We start from the raw sequence: 19,034 nt of genomic DNA, 5'->3' as shown, positions 1-19,034 counted from the left end.
ATTTTAATAATAACAAATAAAGAATGGCAGAGAATCTTCAACTTAATGAGAGTTCTAATATTTTTATAATACTGAGTCTTCCAACTCATGAGCATAGTATATATATTCCTTCATTTATTTAAGTCTTTTAATTTCTCTGAAAAACATTTTGTAGTTACCTTTGGAGAGGTCTTACACAATTTTGTTAGATTTATTCTTAAGTATCTGATGTTTTATATGCTAAATAGTGTCACTTTAAAAAAAACATTTATTTATTTATGGGGGGTGGGCAGAGAGTCTTAAGCAGACTTCACACTGAACTCAAGAGTTGGTTGTGAGGCTTGATCTCACAACACTGAGATCATGATCTGAACGGAAAGCAAGAATTGGACGCTTGACCAACTGCACCACCCCTACAATGTCACTTTTATTTTTTATTTTTCTTTAAGATTATTTATTTCTTCTTTAAGATTATTTATTTATTTATTTGACAGGGAGAGAGAGAGATACAATGAGAGAGAGAACACAAGCAGGGGGAGCGGGAGAGGGAGAACCAGGCTTCCTGCTGAGCAGGGAGCCCAGTGGGGGAGCTCAATCCCATGACCCTGGGACCATGACCCGAGCCGAAGGCAGACCCTTAACAACTGAGCCATGCAGGTGCCCCCACACTGTCACTTTTAAGTTCACTGAAGAAATATGCTTGTTACTACTATATAAAAACATAATTAAGTTTTGTGTATTGATCTTATACCTAAGGTCATTATTTTTTTTTTAATATTTTATTTATTTGACACAGAAATCACAACTAGGCAGAGAGGCAGGCAGAGAGAGAGGAGGAAGCAGGCTCCCCGCAGAGCAGAGAGCCCGATGTGGGGCTCGATCCCAGGACCCCGGGATCATGACCTGAGCCGAAGGCAGAGGCTTTAACCCACTGAGCCACCCAGGTGCCCCTAAGGTCATTATTAAATCCATCTAGTGATTGTCTATCTGTAAATTCTTTTGGGTTTTCTACTCAATCATGTCATCTGTAAATAATGAGTTTTATTTTTTCCTTTCCAATTGTTTTTAAGTAATCTCTACACCAACCCAGGGCTCAAACTTACAACCCCAAGATCAAGAGTCTCACGTTCCACCGAATGAGCCAGCCAGGAACCCTCCCTATTTTCTCTTTTCTTACCCGACTACACTTGGGCTAGGATCTCTGTGACCATGAGCCAACTATGACTTGGTGCAAATCTTGGTAGAAAGCTGTTAATACTTCATTATGTTTGCTGTAGATATTTTTTTTTTCTTTCAGTCTAGATGCAGCCCTTTACACTTTATTAGACATTAGGACTTAATACATATTTAGAATTCTTTCACTTCTTCACTGCTACTAATGTATATCAGTCTTTCTGATTACAAAAGAAAATGTATACTGTTCTTTTTTCCACTTGTATCCCATTGGGAAGTGGTTTTTTTTTTAATCATTTTATTTTATTTTCATTATGACAAGTGTACTCTTTAATTCCTATCTCCTATTTCACCCATCCCCCCATTCACCTTCCCTCTTGTATCCAACAGTTTGTTCTCCATAGTTAAGAGTCTGTTTCTTAGTTTGTTTCTTCTTTTTTTCTTTTGCTCACTTGTTTTGTTCAATTTCGCATGAGAACACACAATATTCGTCTTTCTCTTATTTTCACTTAGCATTATATTCTCTATATCCATCCATGTTGTTTCAAGGGGCAAGATTTCATTCATTTTTATGGCTGAGTAATATTCCTATATATATATTATATTCTTTTATAATTATCTTTTCTTTCCCATTCATCTATGGACAGACACTTGGGCTCTTTCCATAGTTTGGCTATTCTAAATAATGCTGCTATGAACATCAGGGTGCATGTATTCCCTTTGACTTAATGTTTTTCTATTTTGGGGGTAAATACCAAGTAGTGTGATTATTAGATAATAGGGTAGATCTATTTTTAATTTTTTGTGGAAACGTCATGCTGTTTTTCACAGTGGCTGCTCCAGTGTGCATTCCCATGAACAGTGGCCAAGGGTTTCTTTTTCTCCACATCCTCACCAACACTTGTTGTTTCTTGTGTTTTGAGAGCTCAATGTAGTTTTGATTTGCATTTCCCTGATGATGAATGATGGTGAGCAAATTTACGTGTGTCTGCTGGCCATCTGGATGTCTTCTTTGGAGAAATGTCTGTTTGCATCTTCTGCCTATTTTTAATTGGATTATTTATTTTGGCGGGTATCGGATTGTAATACTTCTTTATATATTTTGGATATTAACCCTTTACTGGATATGCCTTTTTAGCTTTGTTGATTATTTCCTTTGCTGTGTAGAAACATTTTATTTTGATGTAGTCCCAATGGTTTATTTTTGCTGCTATTGGTCTTTTTATAACCACACATTATCAGGTTAATTAAATAAATTCTGTTCTAAGATGGGTGTTGAAATTAGAAATCTGAACCTTAACTGGCTAACTGATGATAGTAAGGAATTATGACATGTTCAGATATAACAGTATTGTGCCTATTTTTTTAATAAAGCCTTATCTTATAAGGCTTATAAGCCTTACCTATAAATAAAGGTATTTAACAAAATATTAACAAATGAAATGATGTCTGGGTTCTGCTTCAAAATAATACAAAAGGAGGGGAAGTAAGCAGGGAGAGAGATAACACAAAATGGATCTGAATAAGTAATTGAAGCTGGGTGGTAATTACATGAGGGTTGATTATATTATATTCCTGAGATATAATTTATGTACTACTGAATTCACTCTTCTGAAGTATAATTTATTGTCTACTAGTATATTCAAATTTTGACAACCGTCACTACTATCTAATTCTAGAATACTTTCATCATTCCAACATGAAAGTTCATGGAGTTAAAGAGTATAATGGTAAGCAACGTAAGTCAGTCAGAGAAAGACAAATACCATATGATCTCATTACATGTGGAATTTAAGAAACCAAACAAGCAAAAAGAGAAAAAAGAGAGAGAGACAAACCAAGAAACAGACTCTCAACTGCAGATAACAAACTGATGGTTACCAGAGGGGAGATGGTAGGAGGACGGGTGAAATCGGTGATGGGAATTCAGGAGTGCAACTGTTGTGATGAGGACTGAGTGATGTATGGAATTGTTGAATCACTATATTGTACACCTGAAATTCATATAACATTGTATGTTAAGTGTACTGGAATTAAATAATAATAATGATAATAAGTTTTAAAAAAAGAAATGCCATACCTAGTAGCAGTCACTTCCTACTCCCCACTTCCCCCAGCCCTTGGCAACCACTAATCTTCTGTTGATTTGCCTATTCTAGACATTTCATATAAACGGAAACATAAAATATGTAACCTTTTGTGTCCAGTTCCCAAGTTTCATCTTTACTGTGGCATGTTATCAGTACTTCATTCCTTTTTCCTGCCAAATATTATTCTACTATATGGCTATATAATGTCTCATTTATCCATTATCAGTTGATAGACATTTGGGCTGTTCCCACTTGTTCAATGCTATAATTATTGCTTCTATGAACACCTGTGTACACATTTTTATGTGAACATGATTTCAACCATCTTGGGAGTCTCTAGGAGTGGAACTCATTGTTCAGACCACAACTGTTTAACCTTTTGAAGAACTACCAGACTATCTTCTGGAGTGGCTACACTATTTCACACTCCCACCAGCAATGTATGAGGATTCCAATTTCCCCATATTTTCAACATCCGTTATTGTCTTTTTTATTACAGTTATCCTAGTAGGTATAATATAATATCTTATAATTCTGATTTGCATTTCCTTAAGATGAATGTTGTTGAGCATCTTTTCATGTGCTTAGTGGCCATCTGTATATTTCTTCAGAAAGATGTCTATTCAAATCCATTGCTTATTTTAAAATTTGTTTATTGTTGAGTTGTAAGAAGCTTTTTTTAATATGTTCTCATTACTAGACCCTTATATGATTTGCAAATATTTTCTCTCATTCTGTGGGCTGTCTTTCAATTTTCTTGACAGTACTCTCTGAAGCCACAGAAGTTTTTAATTTTGATGAAGTTCACTTTATTTTTTCTTTGGTTAGTTGCGCTTTAGGTATCATACCTTAAAAACCTTTGCCTGATCTAATGCCATTAAGATTTACATCTACAGTTTTGTCTGGGTGATTTATAATTTAGCTCTTATATTTAGGTCTTTGATCCATTTTTACATATGGTATGAAATAGGGGTCCACATTAATCTTGAGGTATGTGGATATCAAGCTGTTCCAGAACCATCTGTTGAAAAGTCTACTGTTTCCCCCCAGTGTATTATCTTGGCACCCTTGCTGAAAATCAGTTCACTATAAATGAATGTGTTTTTTTCTGAATTCTCAATTCTATTACACTGATCTATATATCTATCCTTATGCAAGTACCACACAGTCTTGATTACTGTGACTCTACAGTAAATTTTGAAATCGGGAATTATGAATGCTCCAACTTTGTTCTTTTTTCGAGACTGTTTTGGCTATTCTGGATCCCTCGCATTTCCATATGAATTTTAGGGTCAGTATGTCAATTTCTGCAAAGCTGTTAGCAGAAATTTTGACAGGAATTGCACTGAATCTGATCAACTTGGAGAGAATTACCATCTTAACAATATTATGTTTTCCAATCCATGAAACAGGATGTCTTTTCCTTTAAATCATCTTTAATTTTGTTCAAAGATGTTTTCCATGGAGTTCAGTATACCAGTCTTATACTTTTTTGGTTAAATTTATTCCTTTTTTTTTAGGATTTTATTTATTTATTTGACAGAGATCACAAGCAGGCAGTGAGGCAGGCAGAGAGAGGGGGAAACAGGTTCCTGGCTGAACAGAGAGCCCAATGCGGGGCTCGATCCCAGGATCCTGAGATCATGACCAGAGCAGAAGGCAGAGGCTTAACCCACTGAGCTACCTAAGCGCCCCATGTTAAATTTATTTTTAAGTATTTGATTCTCTTGATGCTATCGTAAATAAAGTTGTTTTAATTTCATTTTCAGATCATTCATTGCTCGTCAGTAGCAATACAACTGTTTTTTTAATCTACTAATCTTATATCCTGCAGCCTTCAGTCTAATTACTAACGTTAGAAAATTTCCCATATTAGAAGCTTAAAAAACCAGTATTGAATTTAGTCAAATGATTTAATATACCTACTGAGATGATGACATGACTTTTTCTCCTTTATTGTAACTAACTTTTCAAGTGTTAAATTAACCTCACAGTTCTGCAATAAATCCAGTGCAGTCCTAATGTATTTCCCTTCTTATATTTTAGTGGATTCGGTTTGCTAATAATTTGGTTAACGCTTTTTAATCTCTGGTTCACAAGTGACACTGGCCTATGTTTTCCTTCTTGTTTTATCCTTGTTATATGATACTAAGGTTATGTTAGCCTCATAATGAATAGAAAAATATTTCCACTTTTTTTTATCCTTTAAAAGACTGATATTGGGGCACCTAGGTGGCTTAGTCGGTTAAGTATCTTCAGCTCAGGTCATGATCCCAGAGTCCTGGTTTGAGCCTCACATTGGGCTCCCTGCTCAGTGGGGAGCCTGATTCTCTCTCTCCCTCTGTATCTCCCCCAGCTTGTGTGCAAGTTGTCTATCTCTAATAAATAAATAAAATCCTTTTTTAAAAGATTCTATTTATTTATGAGAGAGAGAGAGAGAAAGAGAGAGAGAGGAGCAGAGGCAAAGGGAGAAGCAGGCTCCCAAGGTGCAGAGAGCCCAATGTGGGACTTGATCCCAGGACCCCAGGATCATGACCCGAGCCGAGGGTAGATGCTTAACCATCTGAGCCACCCAGGTGCCCAATAAAATCTTTAAAAATAAATAAATAAAAACAAAATAAAAGATTGGTGATGGTGCTCCTGGATAGCTTGGTGGCTGGGCATCTGACTTCAGCTCAGGGTCATGATCTCAGGGTTCTGGAATCTGGCGTCATGCTTCCCACTGAGCAGAGAGTCTGCTTGTTCCTCTCCCTCCCTCTCTGCCCCTCCTCCTGTATATGCTCTTGCTCTCTCAAATAAATAAAATCTTTTAAATAAATAAATAAGTAAATAAAAGACTGGTGTTTTTTACCTTCCACTAATAAATCCATCTGGTCCTGAAGCTTTCTTTATGGGATTTTTATTTAAAGCTTCATTTTTTAAAAATATTTTTTAAGGGACACTTGGATGGCTCAGTTGGTTGAGTGGCTGCCTTCACCTCAGGTCATGATTCTGGAATCCTCAGATCAAGCCCCACATCAGGCTCCCTGCTCAGCGGGGAGTCTGCTTCTCCCTCTGCCCTTCACCCCGCTTGTTCTCTCTCACCCCACTTGCTCTCTCTGGTTCTATCTCAAATAAATAAATAAAACCTTTATATATATATATATATATATATATATATATTAAAGTTTTATTCATTTAAGTAATCTCTACACCCCATGTGGTGCTCAAACTTAAAACACCAAGATCAAGAATTGCATGCTCCACTGACTGAGCCAGTCAGCCAGTAAAGATTTTTATTTACAGATTCATTTTTTAAAATAAATATAGGCTACACAAATTTTCTACTTCTTGTGTTGGTTTTGGTAAATTTCTTTCTTTAGTAATCTGTCCATTGTGCAAACATTTTCAAATATATTGGCCGAACAATTCTTCATAACTAATTTTATCTCTTGCTTAACAACACTAAGTCATTCCAGAACACCCCCAGTAGGTGGAAAGCTGTTTAATTTTTTAAATTTGATCCACTAATTTTAATGGGAAAGATTATCACGCAACCCATCCCAACCCAAAAAAGTTTATTAGTTTGCTAGGGCTGCCTAACAAAATACAACAGACCAGTTGGCTTAAACAAGAGATTTATTTTTTCACAATTCTGGAGTTTAGATGTCTGAGATTAAGGTGTTAGCAGTACTGATTTCTTCTGAGACTTCTCTTCTTGTATCCTCACATGGTTTTCCCTCTGCCTCTGTGTCCTAATCTTCTATTTTTGTAAGGCCATAATTTCCCATTTTCTGTATACTCTTTGTCCCTATTTTTAACAGTGTCAAATCCTTCCTCTTCTCGAGCCTTTTAGGACTCCTATAGGTCACAGATTAGCTACTTTCTGGGATTCCCCTATGCCAGAGTCACTTGACTGATGGATTTTGAATATTTTCCCTAATTTTTGCTTCATAAATAATGCCACAATATCCTCTTATGGACATATTTGAATCCATTCTTTTAAGTATAACTATTACCACTTCTATTCTTAGAAGTAAAAACGTTAGGCCAAAGTATATACATATTTTAAGTTGACTGCTTTACAAAGAAGTTTTCATATTTATATTCTTATTCACAGGCAGAGCAGAGTTTAACAACCTTTTCTGCAAAAGGACAGAAAGAAAAATCTTTTGTACTTCTAGGGACCCATGTACAGTAACTGTTGAAATTACTCAATCTTTCTATTATAACATGGAAAGCAACCAAAGATAGTATGAATGGGTGTGGGAGTGTTCCAATAAAACTTTATGCATAAAAATAGGCAGTGGTCTGGATTAGGCCAATGGGTAGCAGCTAGCTAATCAGTGGGCTAGAGAAAGCTTATATCCCCATATTACCATCAATATTATGTATTTATCAAATTTTTTAATATTTGATAATCAGAGGGATGAAAATAATGCACTCATTTGTCTTAATTTTCACACTTTTAACTATAAGAGACAATCAAATTTTAATGGTTTATTAGACATCTTTTTCATTACCTGTGAATCATCTATTTATACCTGTCGCCTTCTTTATTTTTAAAAAATATTTTATTTAGGGCGCCTGGGTGGCTCAGTCCTTAAGCAGCTGACTTCGACTCAGGTCATGATCCTAGCATCCTGGGATCGAGCCCCACATCGGGCACCCTGCTCCTCGTGAAGCCTGCTTCTCCCTCTTCCACTCCTCCTGCTTGTGTTCCCTCTCTTGCTGTATCTCTCTCTGTCAAATAAATAAATTAAATCTTTAAAAATATTATTTATTTATTTATTTGACAGAGAGAGAGAAACCAAGCACAAGCATGGGGAGCGGCAAGCAGACGGAGAGGGAGAAAGAGAAGCAGGCTCCCTGTGGAGGGGGCAGTCCAATGCAGGACTGGATCTCAGGACCCCAGGATCATGACCTGAGCTGAAGGCAGATGCTTAACCAACTGAGCCTCCCAGGGGCCCCTGTTGCCTATGTTTATTAGCAGCACTTTCTATTAAAGAATATAGTTCTTTGGGGCACCTGGGTGGCTCAGTCAGTTAAGCATCCACCTCTTGGTTTCAGCTTAGGTCAGGATCTCAGGTCATACAAATGATTTTTAATGTATTAATTCTAGTTATCTCTAGAGTGTGTGTGTGTATGTGTGTGTATAAAACCTTTAACATAGGGTGCCTGGGTGGTTCAGTCAGCCATGTGTCTGCCTTCGGCTCAAATCATGATCCCAGGGTCCTGGGATGGAGCCCTGTGTGGGGCTCCCTGTTCACCAGGAGTCTGCTTCTCCCTCTCTCCCTCTACCCACCCACATGCTCTGTCTCAAATAAACAAATAAAATCTTTGAAAATATAAAAATAAAGTGGTAAGCATGATAAGCAGAGAAACAATTATTTTCAAATGGTAGCTATAACTGAAGTAAAACTTAAGCTTAAGTACATAAATATTTGACAAAATCTGCTTGTTTCTAGAATGGAGGGGTATTTGCAGATTTACCATGGTCCTTAAATAAGTTTTATCATCCTTGTTAAGAGTAAGAGAATCTGGGGCACCCGAGTGGCTCAGTCGTTAAGCATCTGCCTTTGGCTCAGTTCATGATCCCGGGGTCCTGGAATCAAGCCCTGCACTGGGCTCCCTGCTCAGCGGGAATCCTGCTTCTCCCTCTTCCACTCCCCCTGGCTGTATTCCATCTCTCACTGTCTCTGTCAAATAAATAAATAAAATCTTTAAAAAAAAAAAAAAAGAGTAAGAGAATCTAAGAAGACATAATGTTTCCCAAAACAACAAGAAAAGCCTCTTGAATCTGCCATATATATAAAGCACATATGGTGAGTAATGGAAAATCCATACTTACATGATTGCAGTCTGAAGAAATCTCATTTTCAGGCTAAAAGGAAAAAAAAAAGAGAGATGATGTTAAAAAAAAAAAAACCCTCAAGTTTTCAAATACCGCCAAAATAAACTCAAAACAAGAAATCTGAATATTTAACTGAATATGTTTCTTCAATTTAAGAAATAAAATGGGCTTATATATGTTTTAGATTGCTAGGGAGGAATATACCAGAAAAGTAGATGAGACATAATCACTTTCTAATCAATGGTACAATCTGAACATGGGGAAAATGGAAAAGAAAGTACTAAAGAGGGAAGAGTTCAAGAAGGCAGAGGAGTAGGAGACCTAAATTTCATCTGGTCCCAGGAATTCAGCTAGATAGCTATCAAAGCATTCTGGACACCTACCAACTCAACAAGAGAAAAATAGCAGCAACTCTACGAACAGAAAAGTGACCACTTTCTGGAAGGTAGGACCTGCGGAGAAGTGAATCTGAGGAGATGTATGGGAAGACCACAGGGTGGGGGGAGCTTCTGTCAGCCGGCTACTGGCAAATGATACAGCAGGAGAGTACAAAATCGGGACTTCTAGAAGTTTGCTCCCGTGAGGAACATAACTCTGGTGGCTAAACAAGGGATGGAACCCTCACCGGAACAGTGGGGTCTCAGGACTCTCGGGGTCATAGAGAGACCAGGGTTGCATGAGTGTGGCAGAACTCCCAGGCATCAAGAGCAGGGAAGCTGGCTCCAAAGACTGAGCCAAGGAGTGGGCTCTCAGCTCGGGATTGCCGTAAACTGTGATATGCAGTACAGTTGGGCCACTGCACTTTGAGCTGGGGCTCAACACATGGCAGAACCAGAAAGATTTCCCTTCCTCCCCAAGGATGAGCGGCAGGGGAGCCCAACAGGGATCTGCTGGGTTTGGAGACGCCAAATGGGGCCATGTGCCAGAAACAGAAATGCACTGTCACAGGCTGGGTGAGCACAGAGTGTGGCCAGAGACCAGGGAGAGAGGAGTGATTGACTGCTTTTCTCTGAGGGTGCACTAAGGAGTGGGGATCCGAGCTCTCAGCTCCTCTGGGGCCAGAGATTGGGAGGCTGCCATTTTCACTCTCTTCCTCAAAAGCTGTGTGGAAAGCTGTTAGGGAACAAAAACTACAGAGAGCAAACCAAGCAGATAATTTAGCCTGGCCGCTGGCAAGGGCGATGCAGTTCCACCTGGGGCAAATACACTTGAGAATCAATGCAACAGGCCCCTCCCCCAGAAGATCAGCAAGAATGTCCAGCCAAGACCAAGTTTACCAAGTTTACTACAAAACTCCAGCACTAGGGGAATACAGCACATAGAATTCATGGCTTTTTCCCCATGATTCTTTAGTCTTTCAACTTTAATTTTAAAAATTTTATTATTTTTTGTCTTTTTCTCTATTTTTCTCATTTTTATTTCCTTTTTCAAACAACTTATCAATTCCCTTTTAAAAAACCTTTTTTAAATTTCATTTTTGAATTGTATCACATCCATTCATTGTATTTAACCATTTTTGTATATATGTAAGTTTTTCTTTCTTTAAAATTCTGGGATCCAGTTTCTTCTAACAGACCAAAATACACCCAAAATCCAGTGTATGCCTCTGTTCTATGCAACAGCCTGATCATATTCTTTCCCCCTACCCCTGCTTGTGGGTCTCTTCTGATTTGTTCTGTATGCATTTCTCTGGAGTCGTTGTTACCCTTTAGCATTTTGTTCTTTCATTCATCTATTCTTCTCTGGACAAAATGGAAAAACTCACCTCAAAAAATAGAACAAGAGACAGTACCAAGTGCCAGGGACCTAATCAATACGGACATTAGTAAGACACTGGAACTAAAGTTCAGAATAACGATTATAAAGATACTAGCTAGGCTTGGAAAAAAGCATAGAGGACACTAGAGAATCCCTGGAGAATTAAAATCTAACCAAGTCAAAATCAAAAAGGCTTTTAACAAGATGCAATAAAAAATTGAGTATCTTACTACTAGGATAAATGAGGCAGAAGAGAGAATTAGTAACTTGGAAGGCCAAATGATGGAGAATAAAGACAGTGAGAGAAAGAGAAATAAACAACTATTGCATCACGAGGGGAGAATTCAAGAGATAAGGGATACCATAAAATGAAACAGTATTAGAATCATTGGGACCCCAGAAGAAGAAAGACGGGGCAGAAGTATACTGGAGCAAATTATAGTGAAGAACTTCCCTAATTTGGGGGAGGAAACAGGCATCAAAATCCAGGAGGCTCAGAAAAGCCCCTTCAAAATCAATAAAAATAGATCAACACCCTGACACCTAATAGTAAAACTACGAATCTCAGAGACAAACAGAAAGTCCTGAAAGCAGCTCAGGACAAGACGTCTGTAACCTACAATAGTAGAAACATTTGATTGGCAGCAGACTTTCTCCAGAGACGTGGCAGGCTGGAAAGGACTGGCATGATCCAGGTACTAAGTAAAAAAAATATGCAGCCAAGAATACTATATCCAGCAAGGCTGTTATTGAAAATAGAGAAAAAGCATCTAGGACAAAGAGAAATTAAAAGAATTTGCAATTACCAAACCAGCCCTACAAAAAATACTGAAAGGGATCCTTTAAGCAAAGAAAGCATAAAGGTAACACAGACCAGAAAAGAACAGACAATATACAGTAATAGTCACCTTACAGGCAATACAATAGCACTAAATTAATATCTTTCAATAGCTACCCTAAAAGTAAAGGGCTAAATACCCCAATCAAAAGACACAGGGTATGGGGTTATGGACACTGGGGAGGGTATGTGCTATGGTGAGCACTGTGAAGTGTGTACACGTGGCGATTCACAGACCTGTACCCCTGGGGATAAAAATACATTACAAGTTTATTAAAAAATAATAAAAAAAAAGACACAGGGTACAAGATCGGATAAAAAGGCAAGATCCATCAATATGTTGTTTGCAAGAGACTCATTTTAGACCCAAAGATACCTCAAGATTTAAAGTGAGGGGGTGGAAAACCATTTATCATGCTAATGGCATCAAAAGAAAGATGGGGTGACAATCAATTAGATTTTATTTTATTTTTTTTTAAATATTTTACTTATTTATTTGACAGAGAGAGAGAGCGATCACAAGTAGGCAGAGAGACCGGCAGAGAGAGAGGAGGAAGTAGGCTTCATGCTGAGCAGAGAGCCCGATGCGGGGCTGGATCACAGGACTCCGAGATCATGACCTGAGTGGAAGGCAGAGGCTTATCCCACTGAGCCACCCAGGCGCCCCGGGTCATTCCCCTAGATTTTAAACCAAAGACTATAATAAGAGATGAGGAAGGACACTGTATCATACTTAAAGGTGCTATCCAACAAAAAGATCTAACAATTGTAAATATTTATGCCCCAATATGGAAGCAGCCAATTATATAAGCTGATTAATAACAAAATTGACAATAACACAGTAATATTAATTAATTAATATTACTATTAATAATATTAATTAATCGACAATAATACAGTAGGGGAATTTAACACACCCCTCACTAAAATGGACAGATCATCTAAGCAAAAGATCAATAAGGAAATAAGGGTTTTAAATGACACACTAGACCAGATGGACTTCACAGATATATTCAGAACATTCCACCCCAAGGTTGCAGAACACACATTCTTCTCAAGTGCACACAGAACATTCTCCAGAATAGATCACATCCTGGGTCACAAATCAGGTCTCAACTGGTACCAAAAGACTGGGATCATTCCCTGCAAATTTTCAGACCACAGTGCTCTGAAACTGGTCAATCACAAGAGGAAAGTTGGAAAGAACTCAAATACATGGAGGCTAAAGAGGATCGTACTAAGGAATGAATGGGTCAACCAGGAAATTAAAGAAGAATTTTAAAAAATTCAGGGAAATGAATGAAAATGAAAACACAATCATTCAAAAATCTTTGGGATGCAGCAAAGGCAGTCCTAAGAGGGATGTACAGAGCAATACAAGCCTTTCTCAAGAAACTAGAAAGGTCTCAAATACACAACCTAACCCTACAACTAAAGGAGCTGGAGAAAGAAGAACAAACAAAGCCTAAACCCAGCAGGGGAAGAAAATAATAAAGATCAGAGTAGAAATCAATGAAGCAGAAACCAACAGAACAGGAGAACAGATCAATGAAACTAGGAGCTGGTTGATAAACCACAGGCCAGACTTATTAAAAAGAAAAAAGGACCCAAATAAATAAAATCACGCATGAAAGAGGAGATCAAACCAACACCCAAAAAATACAAACAATTATGAGAACATATTGTGAACAGCTATATGCCAACAAATTAGACAATCTGTTAGAAACTGATGCATTCCTAGTGACATAAAAACTACCAAAAGTGAAGCAGAAAGAAACAGAAAACCTGAACAGTAGACCCATAACCAGCAAGGAAGCTGAAGCAGTAATCAAAAATCTCCCAACAAACAAGAGCCAGGTGGCTTCTGAGGGGAATTCTACCAAACATTTAAAGAAGAATTAAAAACCTATTCTTCTGAAGCTGTGAAATGGAAGGAAAACATCCAAACTCTTTTTATGGGGCCAGCATTACCCCACCAAGAATAATTACAGACCAATATCGTTGAGGAATATGGATGCAAAAATTCTCACTAAAATACTAGCCAATAGGATCCAACAGTACATAAAAAGGATTATTCACCACCACCAAGTGGGATTTATTCATGGGCTGCAAGGTGGGTTCAACATTTGCAAATCAATCAATGTGATACACTACATTAGTAAAGGAAAGGACAAGAACCATATGATACTCTCAATAGATGTGTGAAAAGCATATGACAAAGTACAGCATCCTTTCTTATTTAAAACTTTTCACAGTATAGGGATAGAGGGTACATATCTCAATATCATAAAAGCCATGCATGAAAAACCTACAGCAAATATCCTTCTCAATGGGAAAAAATTGAGAGCTTTTCCCCTAAGGTCAGGAACAGGGCAGGGATATCCGCTATCAATCACCACTGCTGTTCAACAAAGTACTAGAAGTCCTAGCTTCAGCACTCAGACAACAACAAAAAAATTAAAGGCATCCGAATCAGTAAGAAGTCAAACTCTCACTTTTTGCAGATGATATGATACTTTATGTGGAAAACCCAAAAGACTCCATCCCAAAACTGCTAGGACTCATACAGAAATTCAATAAAGTGGCAGGACACAAAATCAATGCACAGAAATCAGTTCCATTTCTATACACCAACAAAGAGCAGAAGAAAGAGAAATTAAGGAGTAGATCCCATTTCCAATTGCACCAAAGATCATAAGATACTAAGAATAAATCTAACCAAAGAGATAAAGAATCTGTACTCAGAAATCTGCAGTACAGAGTTCACTCATAAAAGAAATTGAGGAAGACACAAAGAGATGGAAAAACATTCCATGATCATGGATTGGAAGAATAAATACTGTTAAAATGTCTATGCTACCTAGATTGTAGAGTAATCTACATATTCAAAGCAATCCCTATCAAAATACCATCAACTTTGTTCAAAGAAATGGAACAAACAATCCTAAAATTTGTATGGAATCAGAAAAGACCCTGAATAGCCAGAGCAATGTTGAAAAAGAAAACCAAAGAGGGTGGCATCACAATTCCAGCCTTCAAGTTCTATTACAAAGCTGTAATCATCAAGACGGTATGGTACTGGCACAAAAATAAACACAAAGATCAATGGAACAGAATAGAGAGCTCAGAAATAGACTCTCAACTCTATGGTCAACTCATCTTCGACAAAGCAGGAAAGAATAACCAATGGGAAAAAAAAGACAGTCTCTTTAACAAATAGTATCAAGAAAATTGGAGAGCCACATGCAGAAGAATGAACTGGACCATTTCTCTACACCACCTACAAAAATAGCCTCAAAATGGACGAAAGACCTAAATGTGAGACAGGAATTCATCAAAATCCTTGAGAACACAGGCAGCAACCTCTTCGACCTCAGCTGCAGCAACTTCTTCCTGGACACATTGCCAAAGGCAAGAGAAACAAGGGCAAAAATGAACAAGTGGAACTTCATCAAGATAAAAAGATTTTGCACAACAAAGGAAGCAGTCAACAAAACCAAAAGATAACAGAATGGGAGAAGATATTTGCAAATGACATAAAGGGTTAGTAGCCAAAAATCTATAAAGAATTTGTCAAACTCAACACCCAAAGAACATATAATCCAATCAAGAAATGCGCAGACAATATGAACAGACATTTCTGCAAAGAAGACGTCCAAATGGCCAACAGACACATGAAAAAGTGCTCAATATTAGTCAGCATCAGGGAAATACAAATCAAAACCACAGTGAGATACCACCTTACACCAGTCCAAATGGCTAAAATTAACAAGTCAGGAAATGACAGATGTTGGCAAGGATGCAGAGAAAGGGGAACCCGCCTACACTGTTGGTGGTAATGCAACCTGGTGCAGCCACTCTGGAAAACAATATGGAGGTTCCTCAAAAAGTTGAAAATAGAGCTATGCTATGACCCAGCAAATGCACTACTGGGTATTTACCCCAGAGATACAAATGTGGTGATCCAAACGGGCATCTGCACCCCAATGTTTATAGCAGCAATGTCCACAATAGCCAAAGTATGAAAAGAGCCCAGATGACCATCAACAAATGGATAAAGAAGATACACACACATACACTCACACACACAAAGTGGAATATTACACGGCCATCAAAAAAAACGAAAATTTGCTATTTGCATTGACGTGGATGGAACTAGAGGGTATTATGCTAAGTGAAGTAACTCAATCAGAGAAAGACAGTTATTGTATGATCTCACTGATATGAGCAATTTGAGAAACAAGACAGAGGAAGGGAGGGAAAAATGAAACAAGGTGAAACCAGAGAGGGAGACAAAGCATAAGAGACTCTTAATCTCAGGATCAAACTGAGGGCTGCTGGATAGGAGGGGGATGGGGAACCTGGGTGGTGGACATTGGGGAGGGTATGTATTGTGGTGAGTGATGTACTGTGTAAAACTGATGAATCACAGACCTGTACCCCTGAACCAAATAACACATTATATGTTTAAAAAGTACTAAAGAAACAAAACAATAGTGACATCAGGATCCTTACAAGACACTTCATAATTCTGAAAGCTAAAAAGAATCAGGCACAATACAGGTGCCCTTTTCTTTAAAGACTGATATCTAAAAAGACAAAAACAACCCCCCCAAACCAAAAAAAAACAGGCTTATTAAAAGAAGGCAAAGAAAGTCCATCAATGATTTAAAAACTAATGTCGGGGCGCCTGGATGGTGCAGTTGGTTAAGCAACCGACTTGGATTTTGGGTCAGGTGCTAATCTCAGTGTTGTGAGACCCAGCCCAACCCACAAGGCTCAGTGCTGAGCACAGAGTTTGCTTGAGGTTCTCTCCCCTTCTCCCTCTGTCCCTCCTGCTCACGTTCTCTCTCTCAAATACTTACTAATCTCAAGTCACCACTAGGCAAAACTAGGTGATAGGTACACAGGACATCAACATAACTTCTTAGGAATTTATAATCTTGCATGTATATAATTTAAAATAGAAAGTTTTTTTTTTAAACATAAATTATATATATGTTCCCATGACTTCATATACTCTGCAAAGCCAGGTCTATGAACGAGAGAGCAAATGAAATTTCTATTCCGTACTTTAAAAAGTAGACCAGGTTATGTTTAATATTACATAACTTTACAATACACATCTCCTTTAGTGTTGTTCATACCTTTAAAAAAGATATAATTGTAAGAACAGACACATTTTCTTTCAGTTTCTATAGCATTCCAACCTGTTCAAAGGAAGTGAATTCTGTGTACCTTGGGTGTGGAGCTTACTTAAGGGAAAAAAAATAAGAGCATTCTGGAAAGAAATTCAGAGCAATGGAGCACTTTCAAAAGAAGGTATTTAGGGGCGCCTGGGTGGCTCAGTGGGTTAAGCCTCTGCCTTCAGCTCAGGTCATGATCCCAGGGTCCTGGGATCAAGCCCCACATCGGGCTCTCTGCTCAGTGGGGAGCCTGCTTCCCCCCTCTCTGTGCCTGCCTCTCTGCCTACTTGTGATCTCTCTCTCTCTCTGCCTACTTGTGATCTCTCTCTCTCTGTCAAATAAATAAATAAATAAAATGCTTTTTTAAAAAAGAAGGTATTTAAATAATATGCAAGTGTTGTCATGTTTATAATTCATAGGACTTACATTAGTAAATTAATTATTGTTTTAGGGGTTTGCTTCCCTGCAGTGGTAGTCTGGGTTATTCCTCCCATTTTTTAGTCCTCTTTGATAGCATCTGAAACTATAACCTTTGCCCTGTACCTCTACACAACCTCCCGCTGTTCAATGAGTATACACCCTGCTCCACAGTTAGGGGGCTAGGCTCCTGACTTGCTTTGGCCAACAAGATTTTACCTAGACCTAATAGAAGAGGTTTTAAACTTGCTTGGGCTGTTTAGCTTTTTACTCTCACACTCCTGCCATTCTTCAAGAGAAGAACAAGTCCAGGTAGCTCCTAGTCCAAGGAGAAGGAGAGACAGGTGGGGCCGACCTAAACCTAACCGGGAGCCCAGAGCAGAGCCATCTCAACTGCCCTGCAGAGTCACAGGCAAGAAAAGTAAGTATTTGTCATTACAAGCACTTGAAATGTTTAAAGGAGGTTGTTATGAAGAAAAAAATGAGCAATATACCTATCAAGCAAATGAAATAATAAAAATTCTAAGACCTTTAAGCTGCGACTGGTAAAACTACCAACCATCTCACTTAGTGGATTATGTTAGTTAAGTAAAGAGTACTGCAGCCTTTTATGAAAAAATGACATGAGACACGGAGACACAAATGAAATGTATATTTGGAACCCAGTATTTAGTTTCTGTCTCTTTTGTCAACTTAATTTGTAATTGACAATAAATTGGTCTTATATTTTTTCATTTTAGATTTAATGTCTCTTTTCAGAAAGAGATGACAATGTAGGAATGCCATAAAAACAAGGTTATGATATTAAACCATTGAGACCCATAGAACTGAATAGCTATGAAGAATTTCTACATGTAATTGCAAATAACTAATTTCAGAAATTTAAAATGGGGGGGCGCCTGGGTGGCTCAATGGGTTAAGCCTCTGCCTTCAGCTCAGGTCATGATCTCAGGGTCCTGGGATTGAGCCCCACATTGGGCTCTCTGCTTGGCGGGGAGCCTACTTCCCCTTCTTTCTCTGCCTGCTCCTCTGCCTGCTTGTGATGTCTCTCTGTCCAATAAATAAATAAAAATCTTAAAAAAAAAAAAGAAATTTAAAAGGTCTTTAGAATCAAAGGACATGGTAATGGTCAGAGGAACTGAACAGAGACCTATCTGCAAAATATAAAAGATAAAGTCGTATGCCCAAACAGTAGGAACGTGAAATAATGCCACCACCAAGAAACTCCAGAGGAAGGATGAAGAGAAAATGTCATGGTTTAGCACTCAGTCTGAAGGAGTGGAAACAGATGTGGGTGCTGACACAGGTTTGATTCTCAGACTGCGTCATCCCGTGATGTCCCAATCAAATCACTTCATCAGAGTATGTATCTACTTCTGCAGGACTATAAATGCAGATAGGCTTGATTATCTTTAATCTCAGAAGATGAATAGTATGGGGAACAAAACCCAGAATTACTAAGGTAGGATAAGGCTGAGGATTTTTTTTTTTTAAGTTTTGTTAAATATCCACGAAAGAATACTCTGAAATGATCCCAAGAAATGAATCAGCAAGTAAATACTAGATAATTATGATGTACCTAAAATTGTGCAAGGCATTGTTGTGGGATACAGAAGAATGATATGACACTGTCTCTAACCTCAGGTAGTTTACAATCCAGTTGGAGAGAGAAGATGGTGAAGTCATGCAATTAAGCATGAATAGGGACTTGAAATAGGCCTGAAGGATTAGACAAATGATTGATGCTGTAAATAAATGAT

General features: G+C 38.1%; 1 protein-coding gene across 1 annotated transcript in view; it reads right to left on the bottom strand.

Moving 5' to 3' along the window:
• The window catches only part of GLG1 (golgi glycoprotein 1), a 163,569-nt gene that overhangs the window by 52,400 nt on the left and 92,135 nt on the right, over nt 1-19,034 (bottom strand). The window contains exon 2 of the mRNA XM_045987752.1: nt 9,073-9,105. Within this exon, the coding sequence (XP_045843708.1) occupies nt 9,073-9,105 (33 nt within the window). The remainder of the gene's footprint in view (nt 1-9,072; nt 9,106-19,034) is intronic.

This window comes from Meles meles, chromosome 19 (assembly GCF_922984935.1).
Source record: "Meles meles chromosome 19, mMelMel3.1 paternal haplotype, whole genome shotgun sequence".
Taxonomy (NCBI): domain Eukaryota; kingdom Metazoa; phylum Chordata; class Mammalia; order Carnivora; family Mustelidae; genus Meles; species Meles meles.
Note: the sequence above shows the minus strand (reverse complement) of the source record. Positions and strands in the feature narration are given on the sequence as shown.